Below are 18,086 nucleotides of genomic sequence, written 5' to 3' on the forward strand. Positions count from 1 at the left end.
CTAACCAATGTAATTCTACATTTTAAAAACTCATTTTTTGTTTTTTAGATTTACTACTTCTACTTCTGATTTGGGGGTGCTTCCACTCGCTCTGCCAAGAGCTCAAGGATTTGGATATTAGCAACAGACCTGTCCAGTCCAACCTCTGGGCTCTTGTATGACCCAGGAACATTCATGAAGACTGTTGGCAAGTACTATAAGTTTGGAGTTTCTTCATGTTCCTTCCTTCCTTCCTTCCCTTTTGCTAAGCATTAGTAATTTGCTTCTACAACGTCCTTTGAATGAATGGGGTGATGTGTCATTCAACCCAATTTCTGTAACTAGTTTTTAAAAAAATCTATATATGGAGCAGTGTTTTAATTTGGGGATATTTCAGCTTGCTTTTGAGTGTTTCAGGGAGAAATAAAAGTAGATGGATAAAGGTCATAGAATATCTAAAATTAACCTGAGGGCCATGTGGGAACTGAAACACAAGCTGTAATTCTGTGATTAGTGTTGTTGCTGCTTCTGTCTCAGATTGCATCACACAGCACACCCACTTCCCAGTGGGCCCTCAAGTGATTTCAGTGCAAATGTTTCTACATTAAAATTGTCATAATTCTCTGTCCTTTCAGAATGCTGCAATATGTATTTCCTGTGTGTTTTTTCTAACTTAGGATTCCTTTTACTTCCTATTATATATCAGTAAACCCAAGAATTTGGCAGCTCATTTAAACAATATGAAAAGTCTACATTTGCTATTAGCCAATCTAATTGATGACTCACATTTCACAAACCTGGCCCAAACCTGCCAATTAGGAAATTCACTTTTATTTCCCTCATAACCTTCCTTGAGTTAAACAGACTGAAAAAACAAAACAGTCCCCACCCCAATATTCAACAAGTGCCCCAGCATGAGTGCTAACCTGCTGACCTATGCCTGATCTAAAGAGTAGCATTGTGGGCAGGCTTTATATGTGACTGCAGATAAGGGGATCATCACCACCTAAGTTGGGACTTTAATTTACTTTGTAAAAATTAACTGAAAAATAAGTACTGTTTTAATTGTAAAGAAAGAACACTGCATATGATTTGGAAATAACAAGGCATATAAAAGATGCCTCCCCTCCACAAAAAGACAGTCAATGCTAAAAGTAAAATTAGTAAATTTGCCTAAATTCAGGACATTAAAAGTCAATTTACTTCAGGTCTAATGTGTTACTATAACAGCTGTTTGTATGATATATACCCTATTGTACATTTCAACTTGGTTTAGAAAGAGAATTAAAAGATTTTTTAATGCAAAGAATTGTTTAACAAATAATCTTCCTTGTACATGATTGCAGTCAGTTCGGCACATTGCATTTGGTTGAATATGGTAGTCATCTTATTAAAATAGCACATATATATAGGGCTTACTCATACTGTTACTTCTCATCTTTATAACAGGAAGCTAGGTAGGGCAAATACGATCAACTCCATTCATTTTGAAGGCGAGAACCCCAGTTGAGAGTGGTGAACCTATTTGTATTTATACAAATAGGGGCAGAGCTTGACCCTGGGGCTCTGGAGTATAGGTTGAGTGGTATAATTACTAGTTTTGTGCATGTGGATGTGGTGGTGCACATCTGTAATCCCAGCCGCTTGGGTGGCTGAGGTGGGAGGATCCCAAGTTCAAAGCCAGCCTCAGCAACTTAGCAAGATCCTGTCTCAAAATAAAATATTAAAAAGGCTGGGGATGTGTCTCAGTGGTTAAGTGTCCCTGGGTTCAATCCCTGGTACAAAAAAAAAAGAAGTCTATACTTAAAATCTTATGCCTAACTACAGAATTACAAGATGATATACTTGTTCCAAGCATACATGAGAAAATTGGGCAAGTTTGATCTCAGCCAGTTTTTGTTATCATTTTTTATAGGTATTATAGATGGAATCAGGTTGCTACTTCATAGTTTAAAGTAATCAGAAGTTTGGGCTGGGGATATAGCTTAGTTGGTAGGGTGCTTGTCTTACAAGCACAAGGCCCTGGGTTTAATCCCCAGCACTGCAAAAAAAAAAAAAAAAAATCAGAAATTTCACATAGCTTTCTCATTTTCTATTTTATTTCCTATTGCATATTTTGATAAGATACCAAAATAGGAGTAGAAGTTACCACTGGAATTACAGTTGTAAATTTTTGTTTACAAAATTTATCCAGCAGTTAACAGTACATCTACCTGATATGGTCAGGAAAAGACCAAATGAATAGACACTACTAATGGCATCTTGAAAATGTCCTAGTACAACTAATTTGCTGTCTACTGCAAATAAACTGAGATGGTTTCCTTTTTTCTCCCCCAAAACGTAGTGTCACCCAAGGTATACCTCCAAGTTTATAGAATTTCCTCTTATTTAAGTATTTCACTAAACTGCTCTCTCAGTAGCTGTTTGTCATGTAATGTTTTTCAAGTTTTGCTCATAAACCACCTACAACTACTGCCATAGCTATAAAAATGTTCCTAAATCTGTGACTGTTGATGTTGTCATATAAGCCATCGTCACTTTAATTTCTGTAATGGCTTAGTTGGCAGTGAGAATCAACTGGGTTTTGAATGGAAAGACTTTGATTTCAGTTACTCATTTACCTTTTAAACTGTGTGGCTTTGGGTTGTTCATATCTTTAAAATGGAGAAAACCACTCTGGCTTACTAAAGAATGATAGTGACATTAGCACATGTCAAAAGGTTTTACATAATAAAGCATACAGATGTTATTTGTTGTTATTGTTAATCCTACATGGAGAATGAAGGCATCTACTTTCATCTTCTAATGCAAAGAATATGACTGAATAAATGTCTAAGCATCACCACACTCTGGCAGACAGTGCCATCTGTATTAACAATCTCTATTCCAAATGTACATGTATGTAGTCACTTCAGCACGAGTTATTTGATTTTTTTTCTTCTTCTTTTGCTCTCCTTGTGCATGAAGATGGCAGATTTTTAAATGTATTCTTTATTAATTCAATAGGGAAAAAGCCACTTTGTCTATAATCATACAGACTTGCCTGCTTCACAGGGTGTCAGCCATTGCCAAGGCTGGGGTGTAGGGGAAGAGGGAATGAATGACCCAAGAATGGCAGGGAAAAAAAAAATGCCTGCGAGACCCGATTAGGCAGAAGAACCTTGATAGAGAGAGTGTATATTTGCACACCCCAGCTTAGGCTTCACCCTGGCAAATACAGAGGGGGAAAACATGATATTTGTGAAATGGAAACATTCGATTTTAGCCTTACATCTTATATTAGCTTTTGCTTATTGGAATCCTATTTTATGTATGTCAGTGATCTTGTTACAGCCTAGAATTCTGGAAAGTTCGGTGGGTCCTGGGCTCCACCCCAGAGATTTGGCTGTAATACTAACTGGTAGAGTATTCTAACACGTAGCCAGGATTGAGAACTGCTGATGTGAACCAGTTTCAAGAGGAAAACTCCACCTGTTCCATTAAGAATGAATACTCCTTATCTTAGAACTGGGGTCAGTTAGAGAATACAGTATCTAGCTATTGTGAATTGAGCTGCTATAAACATTGATGTAGCTGTGTTACTGCAATATGCTAATTTTAAGTCCTTTGGGTATAAACCGAGGAGTGGGATAACTGGGTCAAAAGATGGGTCCGTTCCAAGTTTTCTGAGGATTCTCCACACTGCTTTCCAGAATGGCTGCAACAATTTGCAACTCCACCAGCAATGTACGAGTGTGCCTTTTTCTCCACATCCTCGCCAACATCTATTATTGTTTGTTTTCTTTATAATAGCCATTCTAATTGGAGTAAGATGAAATCTTGGAGTTGGGTTGGGGGGTGAGGGTGAGAGAAGAATGGAGGAACTTTAGATTACATAGAGGGAAATGAGGGAGGGGTATAAAAAATGGTGGAAATGGTGGAATGAGACGGACATCATTACCCTATGTTCGTGTATGATTTATGAATCTATATCATGCACAACCATAGAAACTGAATTATGTACCCCATTTGTATACAATGAATCAAAATGCAGTCTGTTTAAATAAATTAATTAAAAGGAAAAAAAATACAGCAGATTAAATAATGAAGATATATCTCAGATACTTTCTTTCCTCTCTCTAAATTTTGTTTGAGCATTTGAATTACTTCTGGTTCCTAGAACAAACAGCTGAGAGTGTACTTGTAGAATACCCCACTGCTAATTTTTACAAACAGTACCTTATTCTTTCCTTCTATTACTGCTGTACGCTGAGTGATGCTCTCAATTCTGTTTCCTGTGTTGCTGTCAGGATCCAGGATAAAGGACTCTTCAGTATTGGAACAAAAGTCATACCTATTAAAAAAAATATATGTCATTACATTGTTGCTTTGAAGTGTGGTCCAGTTAGTGGAGACAGGTGAAATGAAAACCAATGGATAAGTCCCCAGATAGCAAAATCACAATTTTGACGTGAATCTTCTTTTCCTTAGGTTTTTTTTCCTGTATTCATCCTCAGAACTTAAAAAAATAGCAAGTGTATTTACTTGATGTGAAAAAACCCAGTATATGCTGCCCTAAGTCCTTCCTGTTCCAAATATTAAATTTAAAAAATGTATAAATTAGAAATTTTAATATCTAGATTGTAATTTGTTCCTAGTGAAGTAACATGCAGACATGGTAGGGCGGGCGGTGAAGTTATGTTAATGAATGGAAACCTTGAGGAAATAATAGCATTTCACATCTTATAAAAGGCTGGCTTTTAGTCAGAGTATTCAGTTGAATAGCTAATTTTTCCAGGACTAATTAAATGCATATGGAAACAAACATCTTGAAGAAGTTATTAAATTCAGTCTATTTCTTTTCAAGTCTTGGGGTATCATGGCAAGCTCTTTAACTTCTTAGACCTCAAGTGTTTAATTATAAAATAAGGCTGTTAATGTTATCATTAGAGTTCATGAAATTTCTCTTTTTATTTTAAGCATTTTATCATTTTGTATTCTTACCTTCTGAACTGTAAGTTTTGGTGATCAAAAAGCTTGCTGGTCTCATTTTACCCATCTTTGGCAAATTCTGGAGATTTTCAAACCAGGAGGAATTTAAAACTTTGATTTCCAGAAAGAATGAGAGGTTGATCTTAAGTAGCCAACAGCAGTGAAGATTTATGTAAAATGAAAGTGGGAGGATAAAGAAAGAGAGAAGACAGGATAGATGGGATTGTGAGGGTCAGGAAAAAGTTCAGTTATTATTCTCTCAGAACTCTGAGCTGAGAAGGACCCCAGAATGTTAAACTGTCTAATGCGATGGGCTGGGCTCCCCTCCTTTTGTTATATGCCCTATAACATCCTCCTGCAGAGTACTCACTGCCTTCTCAGTGGCCACTTATGCCCTGGAGCCCCAGTGGGCTAATAGCTAGAGGAAGACAGTGCCATGTCTGCTTATTCACCATATCCCTATAGCTAAGCAAGAACCTAGCCTGTAATTGGTATTCCATAAATACTGTGAAAGTACAGAAGATATTTGTGTGTGTGTGTGTGTGTGTGTGTGTGTGTGTGTGTGTGTTGGGGAGTAGTGCTGGGGATGGAACCCAGGACCCTGAACATGCGAGGTAGGTACTGTACAACTGAGCTATACCCCAACCCCATCATCCAGATTTCATTTATCAAAATTTTGACACATTTGATTCATTCGCCCCTTATTGCTTTTTTTTTTTTTCTTTGTGAAACATTTTTAAAGCAGATCTCAGACATATCATTTTGGTCCTCTGTGCTTCAGGGCATATCTCTAAAAAATATGCATGTTTGCTAATGTAACCATAATGCTACTCTTATTATGCATAATAGGATTAGCAATTCCATGGTGGTATTTGTACCTATGCCATATGTCAGATTTCTCCAAATATTTTTAGAAATATCTGTTTTTACAGTTAGATTATAAAATTTAAAATACTAAAGAAGAGCTGACTATTTCTTAAGAAATTTCTCTGATTTCTACTAGCTGTTCTTTATAATCATCAGGTAAGATAAGTGAACATTTTAATCCTCCTTTGTTAGCAGAGAAAACTTAAATTATATACTCTCTCACTTATTGGAAACATTTTAATAATAAACTTTTGAAATCATTATATAAAAGTCACTTTGCCCTATTTATTATCATCAGTATTCTCTATTTTCTGAACTGTAACATCTGTGCCTTGAACTACTACTTGGTTTCATCTTTCCCTGCCCTCAGTGCATACATGAGTATATATAATCTACATGTATACATGCATGTACACCTGGATTAGACATGCATGTGCACTTGAGACTGTGACATCAGACATCTGAGGTTCTCTTGTACCTGAAGGAGAAGACTATATTTCATTCTCTTTCTCAAAGCAATGAAAAAGGGGGCCTTAGTCAAAGATTGTACACTCATACACTTGGTCCTCAGGAAATGCAAAGAAACATGTTAGAGTAAAGCAAGTCTAGGCATTTCCCAAGGGAAATACAGTCTGCCTCTGAGTTCACTTGGGGCTGTTGACCTCTGGCCCCTCCACCTCTCCCCCAACCCCCACCCTCCACTTTGCCCATGGCTCCAAGGGTAGTTATACCACGCAAGTCCTAGTATGGAAACCATAGGCCTGACTTACTGCCAGGTCTTCCAAATGAAAAGGACAGATTCTGTGGCTATTTTCTAATTTAGGGGCTGTTATTTTTCCCTCTTTGTAATTGGAAACTTAAAAATAGAATGTCATTTAGGAGTCTAACTCTATAACAGCACTTGAAAAGAGATTTAGGGGGAGGGGAATTTGCCTAAGTCTTAAGAATACATCAAGCTCTTAAGGAAGTAGATTGTGCCATGTTTGAAGATGCAAAGATAATCACTGTGCTGGGAACCGTCTTGAGGGGGGAGGAAGCTGAACAACAAGAGGAAAGCAGCATTCGCTCCTGATTTCGCACAGGAAGCCCACAGCACCTCCTGCCAAAGCGAGATAAGAAAGCTCCCATGCACTATTCTGGACAAGGCCACTGTTATCAGCTTCAGCTCGGTGCTGTCCTCTCCATGCTCCAAGCCTCTGTCCCTTGCCTAATGAGCTTTAGGACTCCTACCTCCATGTGCATATAGCATGCCAAATATAATAGCATGGAGGTATTTATAACCAGTGAAAAGGAAAAAAGGAATTCTGGGGGTAAGAGGGTACTCCATGTCATCTGTCAATTACCCTGGAGTTGAAACAACTTAGTTTCGGACTAGAGATTGACAAATAAATTAAAAGAAGTCAGCCAATTACGTATTCAACACATGGAGCTGGGACCCTACATGTGACATGTCAATCTGTTTAACTCCAACTGGGAGCCATCTGGGGAGCTCTCCCATCTGGTCTAAGTTACTAGTCTTCTCTTGACACATAATGGGAAACTGCCACCCTCCGTATATGTGGATGACACTAATGACCTACATGCTTGTAGTGGTGATGGATTTGCCATGTTCTTTTCACACTCATAAATATTTGACCCTTCTGTGACCAAAATTAGATGAAGACAGTCTCAGGCCACAGCAAAAGGCAAAGCCAACATAGGTCAAAGCTACAGTATTATGCTGGTAGAATTTGTACTCAGTTCTAGCTCACTTCAGAGTCTTGCATTTAACCTTTACGCCATATGTTATATGATCTATGGACTGCCATCATATACCAAGAAATGGTTATACTCCAGTGCTTCTTTGTATATAGGAAGAAAAGGCTTCTCAGATATTCACTCTACTAACACCATTAGTGCATTGAGGATTTATGTCTTTTTTTTAGCCACTTTTACATAAAATGGTTAGCTTGTGTCTAAAATGTGGTAAACGCCTCTCATCTTACACAGCCAAAATATTCAGATACCCAAATGTGTGCAGATTCTGCAGTACAGTTTATATTAGACCTCACCTTGTCATCCTGCAGTTAGTTCTGAACTCAGCACAATTCCCACTGACCTTTACAAATCCAGCACCCGCAAATGCAATGCGCACTATGTACCCAAAAGTACTCTTTAATATTCATTCACCTGTGATTTTTTTTAAGTGCTGATTTTTAAAAATTCTGACCTTCAGACTTTCTTTATTCCTTCTTCCTGTCCCCCACCTCTGCCTAAAATTCAGATCTGTACTTGCTTTTCTTTAAAGAATAGATTATTGCATCTGGTGGAATCAGAAGGCAGAATCTAGCTAGGTGAGCTTTAGTCACTGATGGTATTTACATTTTCTTGAAAGTGGCTCTCTGATGAGAAAACAGAATTGGGTGAAAATGATGGAATTCTTCTCTGAAGAATTTGATGGAGTGGTTCAACTCTTCCTTTAGCCTTTTTAGAAGTTGCCATCTGCTTAGAGCTTGTTATGGTACCCAGGATTCTTGTTATCCAGTATAAAATTCTCACTTTATAATAAAATGATGTACTGCTAGTTTAATAACCATACCAGTTCTAGAAGGTCTACTTTGCAGCCTGACTCCTAAGATAAACTGGTGTTTGTTTTAGGATTTGCTTTTAACCTATGAGAAATAATATTAAGCTGACATTTTTTTTTTCCAAAATCTCCATTCTGCTATGGCTTACCCGTGGTTGGCAAAAGGGAAATGATTGTTATTGAGCTGCTACTATGTGCCAGGCTCAGGATAGGAGACACAGACATTCATTTTGCCTCACCTAGTTCTCACAGTCTCCCAGTGAAGCAGGAATCATGGTCCCCATTTCACATATCCTTTTACCAGTAAGGGAACTGAGACCCAGAAAGATCAAATGTCTTTCTCAGGTTCATAGAGCAAGGGTAGATCTGGGGTAGAACCTCATGTCCTCTTTTCATCACACCAGACATTGTCACCCAGAGTGACTTTATTTCCAAGGAACCTCCCAAATCTTTTCCATCATACTTCCCAGGGGAAATCTGGCTCAGAGTCACTTGTTTTAAAGAAAAACTCTGAGTCCTCTGGGAGGCCATAGTGTGATACAAAGTCACACACTATGAGAAAATTTTAGTTTTCAAGAGGAAGATGTACTTAGTCCTTTTGCAGATGGGTGGGAGGAAGGTTGATAGAGGAATTATTTATAATTATATTGTGACATAAATTTTCATTAGTTTAGGTCATAAAAATGCTTTGGTGCAAAAATTATGGGAACTTTTTGCTTTCTACTGGCTGACAGACTTTATCATTTTTAAAATCTTACAACAAAATAAAACAATCTTTTTTTTTTTTAATCAATCTTTTTCTTTTCCTGGGAACTCTCACTGTTGTCTCTATGACCCATTGGCTGTTCTAGGATGAAGACCCTGTTTTATGATGAACCTCAGTCCTTTAAAGAGTGCCAAAAAAGAGTGCCTCAGGAGTAGAGGAAGAGAGGGCAGTGCTGAACTGAGTATCTCTACACCTGATGGCTGCCTATTGCCTGAGCCACTGTCTGGGAATGAGTATTTTCAATGTGTCTTACAGCACATTTAATTGGGGGAGGGCAGGGAGGAGGCTCTAGAGAATTCAGTAGAGTCCCAACTTAGAGAATATTCTTTCTTTTCCTTTTTGGATGATGAAATCTGGGGACTGGAGTGAACTCTGCTTATCTGCCTAATGGGATTTTATTGCACGAGCTGTGATTAGAATCTGTTTGTAAAGAATATTGAATCATTTTGAATTAGGAAACAAAGGGTAGAACAGTAATAAAGAGCAAATCAAGGCTGTAAAATGTCCTTTTAAAAAAATAGAAAGGAAAAGAAAGACCACCTGGAACCTTGCCAGAGGGCACGACCGGGGCTGGCTCCCCATTATGGTGCACCATCCTGCAGAAGGACCTGGTGTAAACATTCTTCTGCTACCCTGGGTGTTGTGTCAAAACATTAGCGATAGTGTGTCTGAGCCATCAGATTGATAGAATCTGCAAACACTATCTTTTCCCCTCCTCTCACATTCTCTTAAAACAAATAAAACAATATAGAGAGGATGCTGGCAGAAAAAGGCATAGTGTTGAAAGGAATGTTTGTACAGAATGGTTCCTGCTCCTTTTGCTTCAGGAAGAGGGCCAGGGTCTTCAGGGTGGTCACAAGGTCATGCTGAGGGTACTCTGGAGGAGTGACTTTCTCATGCAGTTAGAGACCTTGTGACGCCTTGGAGACCATACTGAAAATTACTTCTTGTTTCAGTGGGGGTGGGGGAGCATCAGTGGAGAAGCGTTTCAGGGATTGTAGGCTTTGGGTCAGCTTCTTGGACAATGGTGGAGGGGATCCAGCGCCCTGGGCCACCTCTGTTTAGATAAGAGCTTTTCCGTGATGCCTTGGCTTATGCTGCTTCCTGCTCTCGAGGGCCCGTGGTCCATTCACTCAGAATAAGGCCTGTCTTCCAGCCTCTGCTTCCTTTCCTCCTCTCTCACCTCCGCTTCTAGTATGAGCTCTGACAGCCCCCTCCCCCACATTTCCCATCTAGTATATACAGAATCTGAGCCCAGACCCAGGGAATCTTCAACCCCATACCTGGGTCACTGGGAAACTGAAAGGGTAGACAGTTACTTGGTTACACCCAGATAGGAGAGGAGCCTCAAAGAGAACATCTATTTTGTTCATTCATTTTTCTTAGTGAAGGCCTGACTGGCCAGCTAAGGAAGGGTGGCTTGATAAATAAGAAATCTTTAGGGAAATGTTAGGAGTGGCTACAAATAATATCCTTCAACACATTCAGGAAAGAGGTTTAAGATATTGCCTCCAGGCACTCAGTGAAGAATATTTCAAACTATCACTCTATTTTGTTCTTGTAAAAAGGAAGACAATGACTTATTTAGTATAGAGTGGACAGAAATGTCCAGAAAGTCTTCAGGTTTGGAGATGAGGAATCAATTTAGTATAAGGAAGAGATCTTAAGATACCAGATCTGAGTTCAAATGGTGGTTTTTATAACTTTCTAGTTATGTAACTCTGGATAGCAAAAGCCCAGTTATGAGAATCAGTGTCATAGAAAATTGCTCAGAGGACTTATACACTTTTTAATTACTTGAATCATTCTGAAATTGTCCCTGGATCACAGCCCACAAAATCACTTTTAATAAATTCTGCTTTGATGTTCTGCCATTGGCCAATGCCAAGGGATGTCAGAATTACCAGTCATATGACACCCTTGTGGTAGAAACATGGTTGAGGAGTTTGTGTCCCAGAGAATATGAGAGGAGAAGTGGTTTCTCTCAGATCTCAACACCCTGAAGCCTTGTACTTCTTTTGACATATTTTCATATTTTAGAAATGTCTGTTCCTTTTCTTCTCCTATCTCAACAACCATTGTCTTATCCTATTTTATCCTATTTGTCTTATCCTATTTTATTCCTTCATCCAGAGTTGTTTCATTACTTATTGTATCTTTTGTGAACCACCTCAAATTCTTTGGGAATGGATGTGTTCTTAGCTTTGTAAACTCCAAAGAAGCAACCTCATGTTACCATGTCTTACTAGTTTTATTATAGATGTTAAAGAGCAAATAGAAGGGAAAAAATTTAAATTTAAAAATCTGAAGAAGAGCAGTTTGACATCTGCAAATTTTGGGGTGATATCAAATGAGGTAATTTGTATAACATGTACAGTGCCTGGTACACAGAAAACAGATCGGTTATGTTGTCATTTGGTCATCAGACTACATTGAGAGCTACTTGAGAGCAGGGACTATGTCTTACTCATCGTTACACCTCAGTCCCTAGCCAATCCCAAGGGTACATGAGAAATGCACGCCCGGTGCTCAGTTAACTGCTTGATGAATCCTGACAAAGAATGGCCTGATGAGATCTGGACCCAACCTCATGTCAGGTGTCAACCCTGCCATCTATCGCTTATCTCAAGTGTGCTGAAGAAAGGGACACTAGTGACCATCCAGTGACCTCACACACACTCCTAAACTAACACTGTTCACCACCACCAGCCCTGTCCATTCACAACTGATATCAGTGAAGACAGGGGAGCTGATGGGGCATGGATAGACTCAGCTTAACAGTATCATTTCCTGACAAACTGATCGACCTGGATAATTTCTATTTAGGCAGTGATGTTGACATGTGAAGAGGTGTCTCTTGTCTAATGGAAAATAGAAAACTGATTGGGAGTATTCTCCCCTTCCTCCAAGGGTAGGAAAAATATTGGCTCATAATTACTTGTACTGTTTTATTCCAATTAGAACAATTTTCTCATTCATATTCCATTTTAGGTGTAAAATCACACCCCTGAAAGTACACAGTTTACTTTCTATTGTTATTAAGGAATATCTGTGTTTATTGAAGAGACAAGTCAACTTCATGGGAAAATAGAAATGTAGCACAGGCAAATAAAATGACAAGAGCCATATGCTACTATGAACTGAACAAGACTCCATGAGTACTTAATAGCTAAGAAAGAATTCATAAATGAGAGTAGATCCAGGCTACTATAACTCCTTTAATTTCTTAAATAATCTGAAACACCTACCATTTCTGGTCCCATTCTAATTTCTTTGGAACAAGTCATCAAAGTCACAAGACCTGTCCCTGTCCAAAGATGTAAGCATGTTTCCTGGGAGAACATTAACCTAACACCGTGGATCATGTTGTCAGATTATTGATAGTCAGTTGTCACAGGATATTATGTATGTGTGATGTCACTCAGAGGGAAGTGGCTTTGCAGTGCACATCTCCAGAGTTGCCAGGAATATCTACAAGTACTGGATAACTTTCAGCAGACAAACTTATTAGCACTTGCATTATGCCAGCCATAGGGCTAAGTACTTCCTATAGCATCTCATTTAATTCTGTTAGGTGTGGGGATGGAGCTCATTAGGAGAGTGCTTGCATAGCATGTGTCAGGTGCTGGGTCAGCATCTCAGCACAATAATAATAATTTCTCCAAGCTTATGATGTCAGTGCTGTCCTTTGTATAAATTAGGAAACCCAGACTCCGGGAGATTCTTTTGCTAAGAATCTGACAGCTGGTAGATGGCAGTAGGCAGAACCAAGACTTAGGCTCTAAGTCCATGTCCTTAATCCATAGACTATATTGCCTTTCTGTATCCTAACACCTTGTAAAATTGGCTCTTGATGTCACAACACAGCCTGCTTAAAACACCTGCTTTTGGGTTCATAAGCTTTTACCCCCAAATTACTCATTTTAATGTCTAAGCAGTTGTTACAGAAAACAACCCTTGTAATGACAGCCAAAGTGCTTTCAGTCGCCTGGGTGATGATGTGCTAGAAGGCCACTCATTTGTAGTCTCTCTGACATGTCAACCAGTATAGGTTTTTCAACAGGGTTGTCTGTTGCATTCTCTGTGATGGTGATAATTATAGTCTCTGTCTCATAGAAGTTCTGCCATAATGAGATAATACATATAAAGTGTACATAAAACTCTGTCCCATAAGGAAGTGCTTAGTAACTTATCTATAAAGAAAATAAAAATAGAAATGATAGGCCATACATCTTCTACCAGTCAGAATCTTCTGTTTGGTTCTAGATCATCTCTAAATACCCATTTTTACTTGTCTTAACCTTACTTGTTTAAGGACCTTTTCCAATTTACAGAGGAATATTTGTCAATAAGGTAGCAATCAGTGATCATATTACATAATTCTCAATGAGGACACACATATAGAACATTAAAGGCCTAAGAGAATGGACTAATGTGTACCCATGTAATGTTTTTAAAAGAAAGCCAAAGTGAAAATCCAAAGCCTTGATTTTTCAGAAATGGGAGGTAGAGTTTCAGGGATTCAATGCCGATGACGCATGCTGAAGAGCCACAAGAATAAGACCACCAGTAATGAGTCTCTAAAATGCCATCACTCGACAAGAAATGACAAGGTAGACTTCTGGTTTGTAGATGGCGGAAAACCCAGGCACGAGCCAGAGAAAGTGAGTTGGGATGGAATGACTGACTCCACTCCAGAAATTTCATGCAGGCTCAAACCTGCCTTTGCAATTATGGTTTTCAGGTTTCTTCTCAGCCCAATGAGCCAACCAAATTAGTCTTCTGGCATAGTCTTCTCTAAAACTTTAATTCATAAATTTCTCTTTATCACTCTGCCACATCTTTGTCCCACTCCCTTTCCATTTGACTTTCCAGAGTCTACCCCTCTTCTTAAGATCTGTCTTCTCCATGGTGCTTTCTCTAAATTGCAGAACTTGCCCTCTACCACCAGCTGCAGGTCAGTACCAAAAATGTTATTATGAAATGTGAGCCAGATTCTCCTAATTGTTGTAAATTTGTTTTCCTTTCTGTTTGCAGTGCAACTCTAACTAAACAGGTGTTCTCTTTCCCCCACCTGTTTGGCGGTGCTGAGAATCAAACCCAGGGCCTCATGTGAGGCAAGCACTTTACCACTGAGCTACATCCCCAGCCCTCAACAGGTGTTCTCAAGTCAAAAGCACTGCTAACAAGAATAAACCTAATAAGATGAGTATTCTCCCAAACCTGTACCCAAGAAGACTTTTGCTCCTTCCTTGGAGAGTTCACAGTGATCCACTCTGAGGAATCATGTGGAACACCAATGAAAAGTAACCTGCTGTAATGCCAACCTATGTAGTCCTTCTTTTATTCCATTATCTGAAAATACCTGAGAAATAAATCTGAGCTTCAGTTTCCTCATGGCAAAACGGGAAAAATTATGACCATCTTGTAGAATGGTTGTACAGACTAGGAACAATGTGTGTGGATGGATGAACATAGCTTTGGACAACAGACAGGGCATATTGATGAAATTCATTATAACTGTCCTAACTGAGAAGACCATCGCACTGAAGATACACAACGTCCTATAGGCTTTTGGAGAAAGTATGAAGAAACAAGGCTGGTGACTAGAAGCTCATTATGAAGCACTGCCTGCACCTTAGTCTGAATCCTTCACACCCTCTGCATCTTCTCAATCTGCCATATTCTGCTTTTTCATTTAAAAAAGCACAGAGTTTACATTAAAACCACAGACTAGATTCCATATTTCAAAAAATACCCTACCAAGTCAGTGGAGATATATACAAAATGTTGATGTCCATGAATATGTGCTTGTTTTATAGATGCCATGTCTTATTTCTTTATTACCTAAAGATCTTGGATCAGGACATTAGTTTCTAGATTCAGTAATAAAAACACCCCCTCCCCTTTTTCTAGTGCTGTGGACAGGACCCAGTGCCTTACACATGCTAGGCAAGTGCTTGACCACTGAGCTACATCCCCAGCCTAATGATTCAGTTTTTAAAAATCTGTGACTATGGCCAATAAAATTTGAGAGGTTCTGTCAATAATCTTCAGGAGTCTTCCCAAATCGTGTCACTATCTTCTGGTATTCCTAATCCTGGGAAGCTACATTGACTCTTGCTGAACAGATCTCTATAAAAACTATCCAGCATCCTATGACTCAGCCTTTTAGTTTAAAACACATAATGAAATGTTTGATAGCAATTATAGGAGACAGTTACTTCATTAGAAACAATTACTCATCAGGTTCACTGTATTACTACGAAGAATAGAAACAAGAAAATCGCACAAAGCATAGGAAAGTGGGAAAGAGGCATTTGGCAAATGAACTTGTACTCTGTTCTCAGGACTTTGTATGAAATATTAATAAGGGCTGTTGTCTGAACATTCACATTGGGCAGTGTGCACTTCCTCAACAAGTAATTACATAACAGAATGCGAGAAGTTTCTCATTAGTAAGTGAACATTCATTTTTGGCTTGTGATGAAAGCCTCTTGTATAAGATGGCCAGTTTTATTTGGCTTTGTTCAAGCTCAAAGTTCTGCTAAAGTGGTCCTTGGTCAAGTGGTCTTCTTTAAAGTCCTCGTTTTATTTAGGGGTTTGTTTGTGGTAAATTCAAGTTCCCTGTAGCATGCTTGCTTCAAGCCTGCGTATCCATACACACTGCATGGAATATGTGATAAGGGATACATGAACACAAATTGTAAGTATATTTAAGAAGAACGTGGTAAATATTAAAACATGAGGTAAGTGGTCATAGTTCCAAAAGCAGAAGTCTTCTTAAATTACCGTTTCCCTCAGACATCTGACCTACATTTTGCCCCCCAGGAAATGTTGACTTTTTCAATTGAATTGTTAAAGCTTTCATTTAGTATATATAAAACAAAATACAGGGCATAAAATTGTTACAGCATAAAAATAATAGACATTCATGTTGGCAGTCAATTAAATTTGGGTCCTTGAGTACAGTTCTAATTAACTACCATTAACAATTGTTTTGGTTTTTGTCCTGTTAATTTTACATACCCCACTGATGCACAAAACTGTGTTTCTCCCAAATGATGTATCCCTGACACATCCCTAATGATTCTGGGCTTCCTTTCCTTGCCAATTTGCTAACATAAACAATAGAGAAATGCAATTAGGCAAGCTGCTCTCAGAGTTCCTAGAGGCCTGTGCCTTTCCCTGCTTTTTAGGCCACCCCTCCTCCCCACGGGAGCAAAGAGCAAATCCTACTTAGTCCTGGAGTGGTCAGCTCTCTCTGGACACCCCCAATAGTGCTCTCCTACTGGGGCAGATGAAGAGTGTTTCAGAAATGGGACATCAAATTGTCATTGAGAGTGGCAGGGACCGTTACTTTCTATTTAACTTCTAAAGTACGTAATTATTTTAGACTCCAGATCTGACCTACTTTAGAGTTTTGGAATGGTTCCTTGAGGGTCCATGTATGACTGTTGGGTTTTTCTTAGAAAATCTACCATCTTAGATAAGAAAGGAAAAAGCTTTCCATGAGTTGAGAAACTAACACCATTTTCCATGTCCTAAAGGGACTAATTGGCAAAAGACTGATTAAAATAAGCAAGATTTTAGAGCCAACTGGGTAGAGAAGGATAAAGCCTTATGGGACAAAGGCTGGCGAAGGAGGTCCAGGTTGCCACCAATGCTGGGGGGCTATTGTATTTTTTTTTCTTTTACAATGCTGAGGATGGAACCCAGGGCCTCACTCAGATTATTTATATGTAAGCATTTTACATTTATAAACTGAAAATTTGTCATTAATCCTCAGAGTTAATGGTCAAATTACTTTATGATTTATAAAAATCAGAAGCGAAATATCAGTGTACAACAACTGAGAAAGTATTTCAAGCTTTTTAAAAAACAGAATATTTAATTTAAAGTGATTTTCTCATTTAACTCCTTCATAGCTGCATATTAGAGGAAAGGGGAAACCCGGCAGTTGCCATTTACAGAAGGGGAAATGGAAGCACAGATTAAGTAACCAGCCAAGGTCACACAGAAGTCAAGGACAGTGACAAGAATAGAACCCATTTCCTTGATTTCTGATCTTTAGCCCTGAGACTGTGTGATAGGCATTCTACCAGTACATATATGGATCCAGTAAGTAATCGCCAAACATATTTGATTTTACATAATTAAAACAGAAACATTAAAGACAGATGGTGTTTATTTTTTTGCATAAGGTTGGTACCTAATATTTGTGTGACAATGAGATGATTGCATTGTATTTATATTGAATAGCAATGATGTGCAAAACTCATTCATATGATGTGAGCAATATTAATGCAACATAAGTAGCAGAGATTTCTCTCTACACATTTTTATTAGTCATCACAGATGGTGGATAAAGAAAATGAAATTTTCATAAAGAACTTAGTGTTACCTAACATTTTTTTCCCAGTAGAGGAGACTGATTTAATGTGTTTTGGAAGTATATCTTATAGTTGATCAGTGTTATTACTCAGAATATGATTTATGACAGATAGGGAGAGGGAATTAAGGTGGCCTATGCTCTAAAGAACACTTGCTGTCAAAACTGCAGTAACCAAAAACTGCAGGCCTTGAAACTCCCTATAGTAAAAGACTCAGGCACATTCAACATTTTAAAAGCAAGTCTTAGTTTTATATTATTTATTTATTTGTTTGTGTGCGTGGGGGGGGGTGTACCAGAGATTGAACCCAGGGGTGCTGTATCATTGAGCCACATTCAGCGTGGTTTTTTTTTTGTTTTTTGGGTGGGGGGAGTAACCCAGGATTTATCTCAGGGGCACTTAACAACTGAGCCACATCCCCAACCCTTTTTATATTTTATTTTGAGACAGGGTCTTGCTAAGTACTTAGGGCCAAATCGCTGGGATTACAGGCATGCGCCCCCATGTTCAGCACATCCAGCCTTTTTTATTTTTATTTTGAGAC

The 18,086-nt window shown here is 38.6% G+C and overlaps 1 protein-coding gene across 2 annotated transcripts in view; it reads right to left on the reverse strand.

Annotated features, from left to right (window-relative positions):
- Flt1 (fms related receptor tyrosine kinase 1) overlaps positions 1–18,086 on the reverse strand; it is a 168,558-nt gene that overhangs the window by 84,267 nt on the left and 66,205 nt on the right. For both annotated transcript variants that reach the window (XM_047554532.1, XM_047554533.1), the window contains exon 12: positions 4,198–4,312. In XM_047554532.1, the coding sequence (XP_047410488.1) occupies positions 4,198–4,312 (115 nt within the window). The remainder of the gene's footprint in view (positions 1–4,197; positions 4,313–18,086) is intronic.

This window comes from Sciurus carolinensis, chromosome 5 (genome assembly GCF_902686445.1).
Source record: "Sciurus carolinensis chromosome 5, mSciCar1.2, whole genome shotgun sequence".
NCBI classification, from domain to species: Eukaryota; Metazoa; Chordata; class Mammalia; order Rodentia; family Sciuridae; genus Sciurus; species Sciurus carolinensis.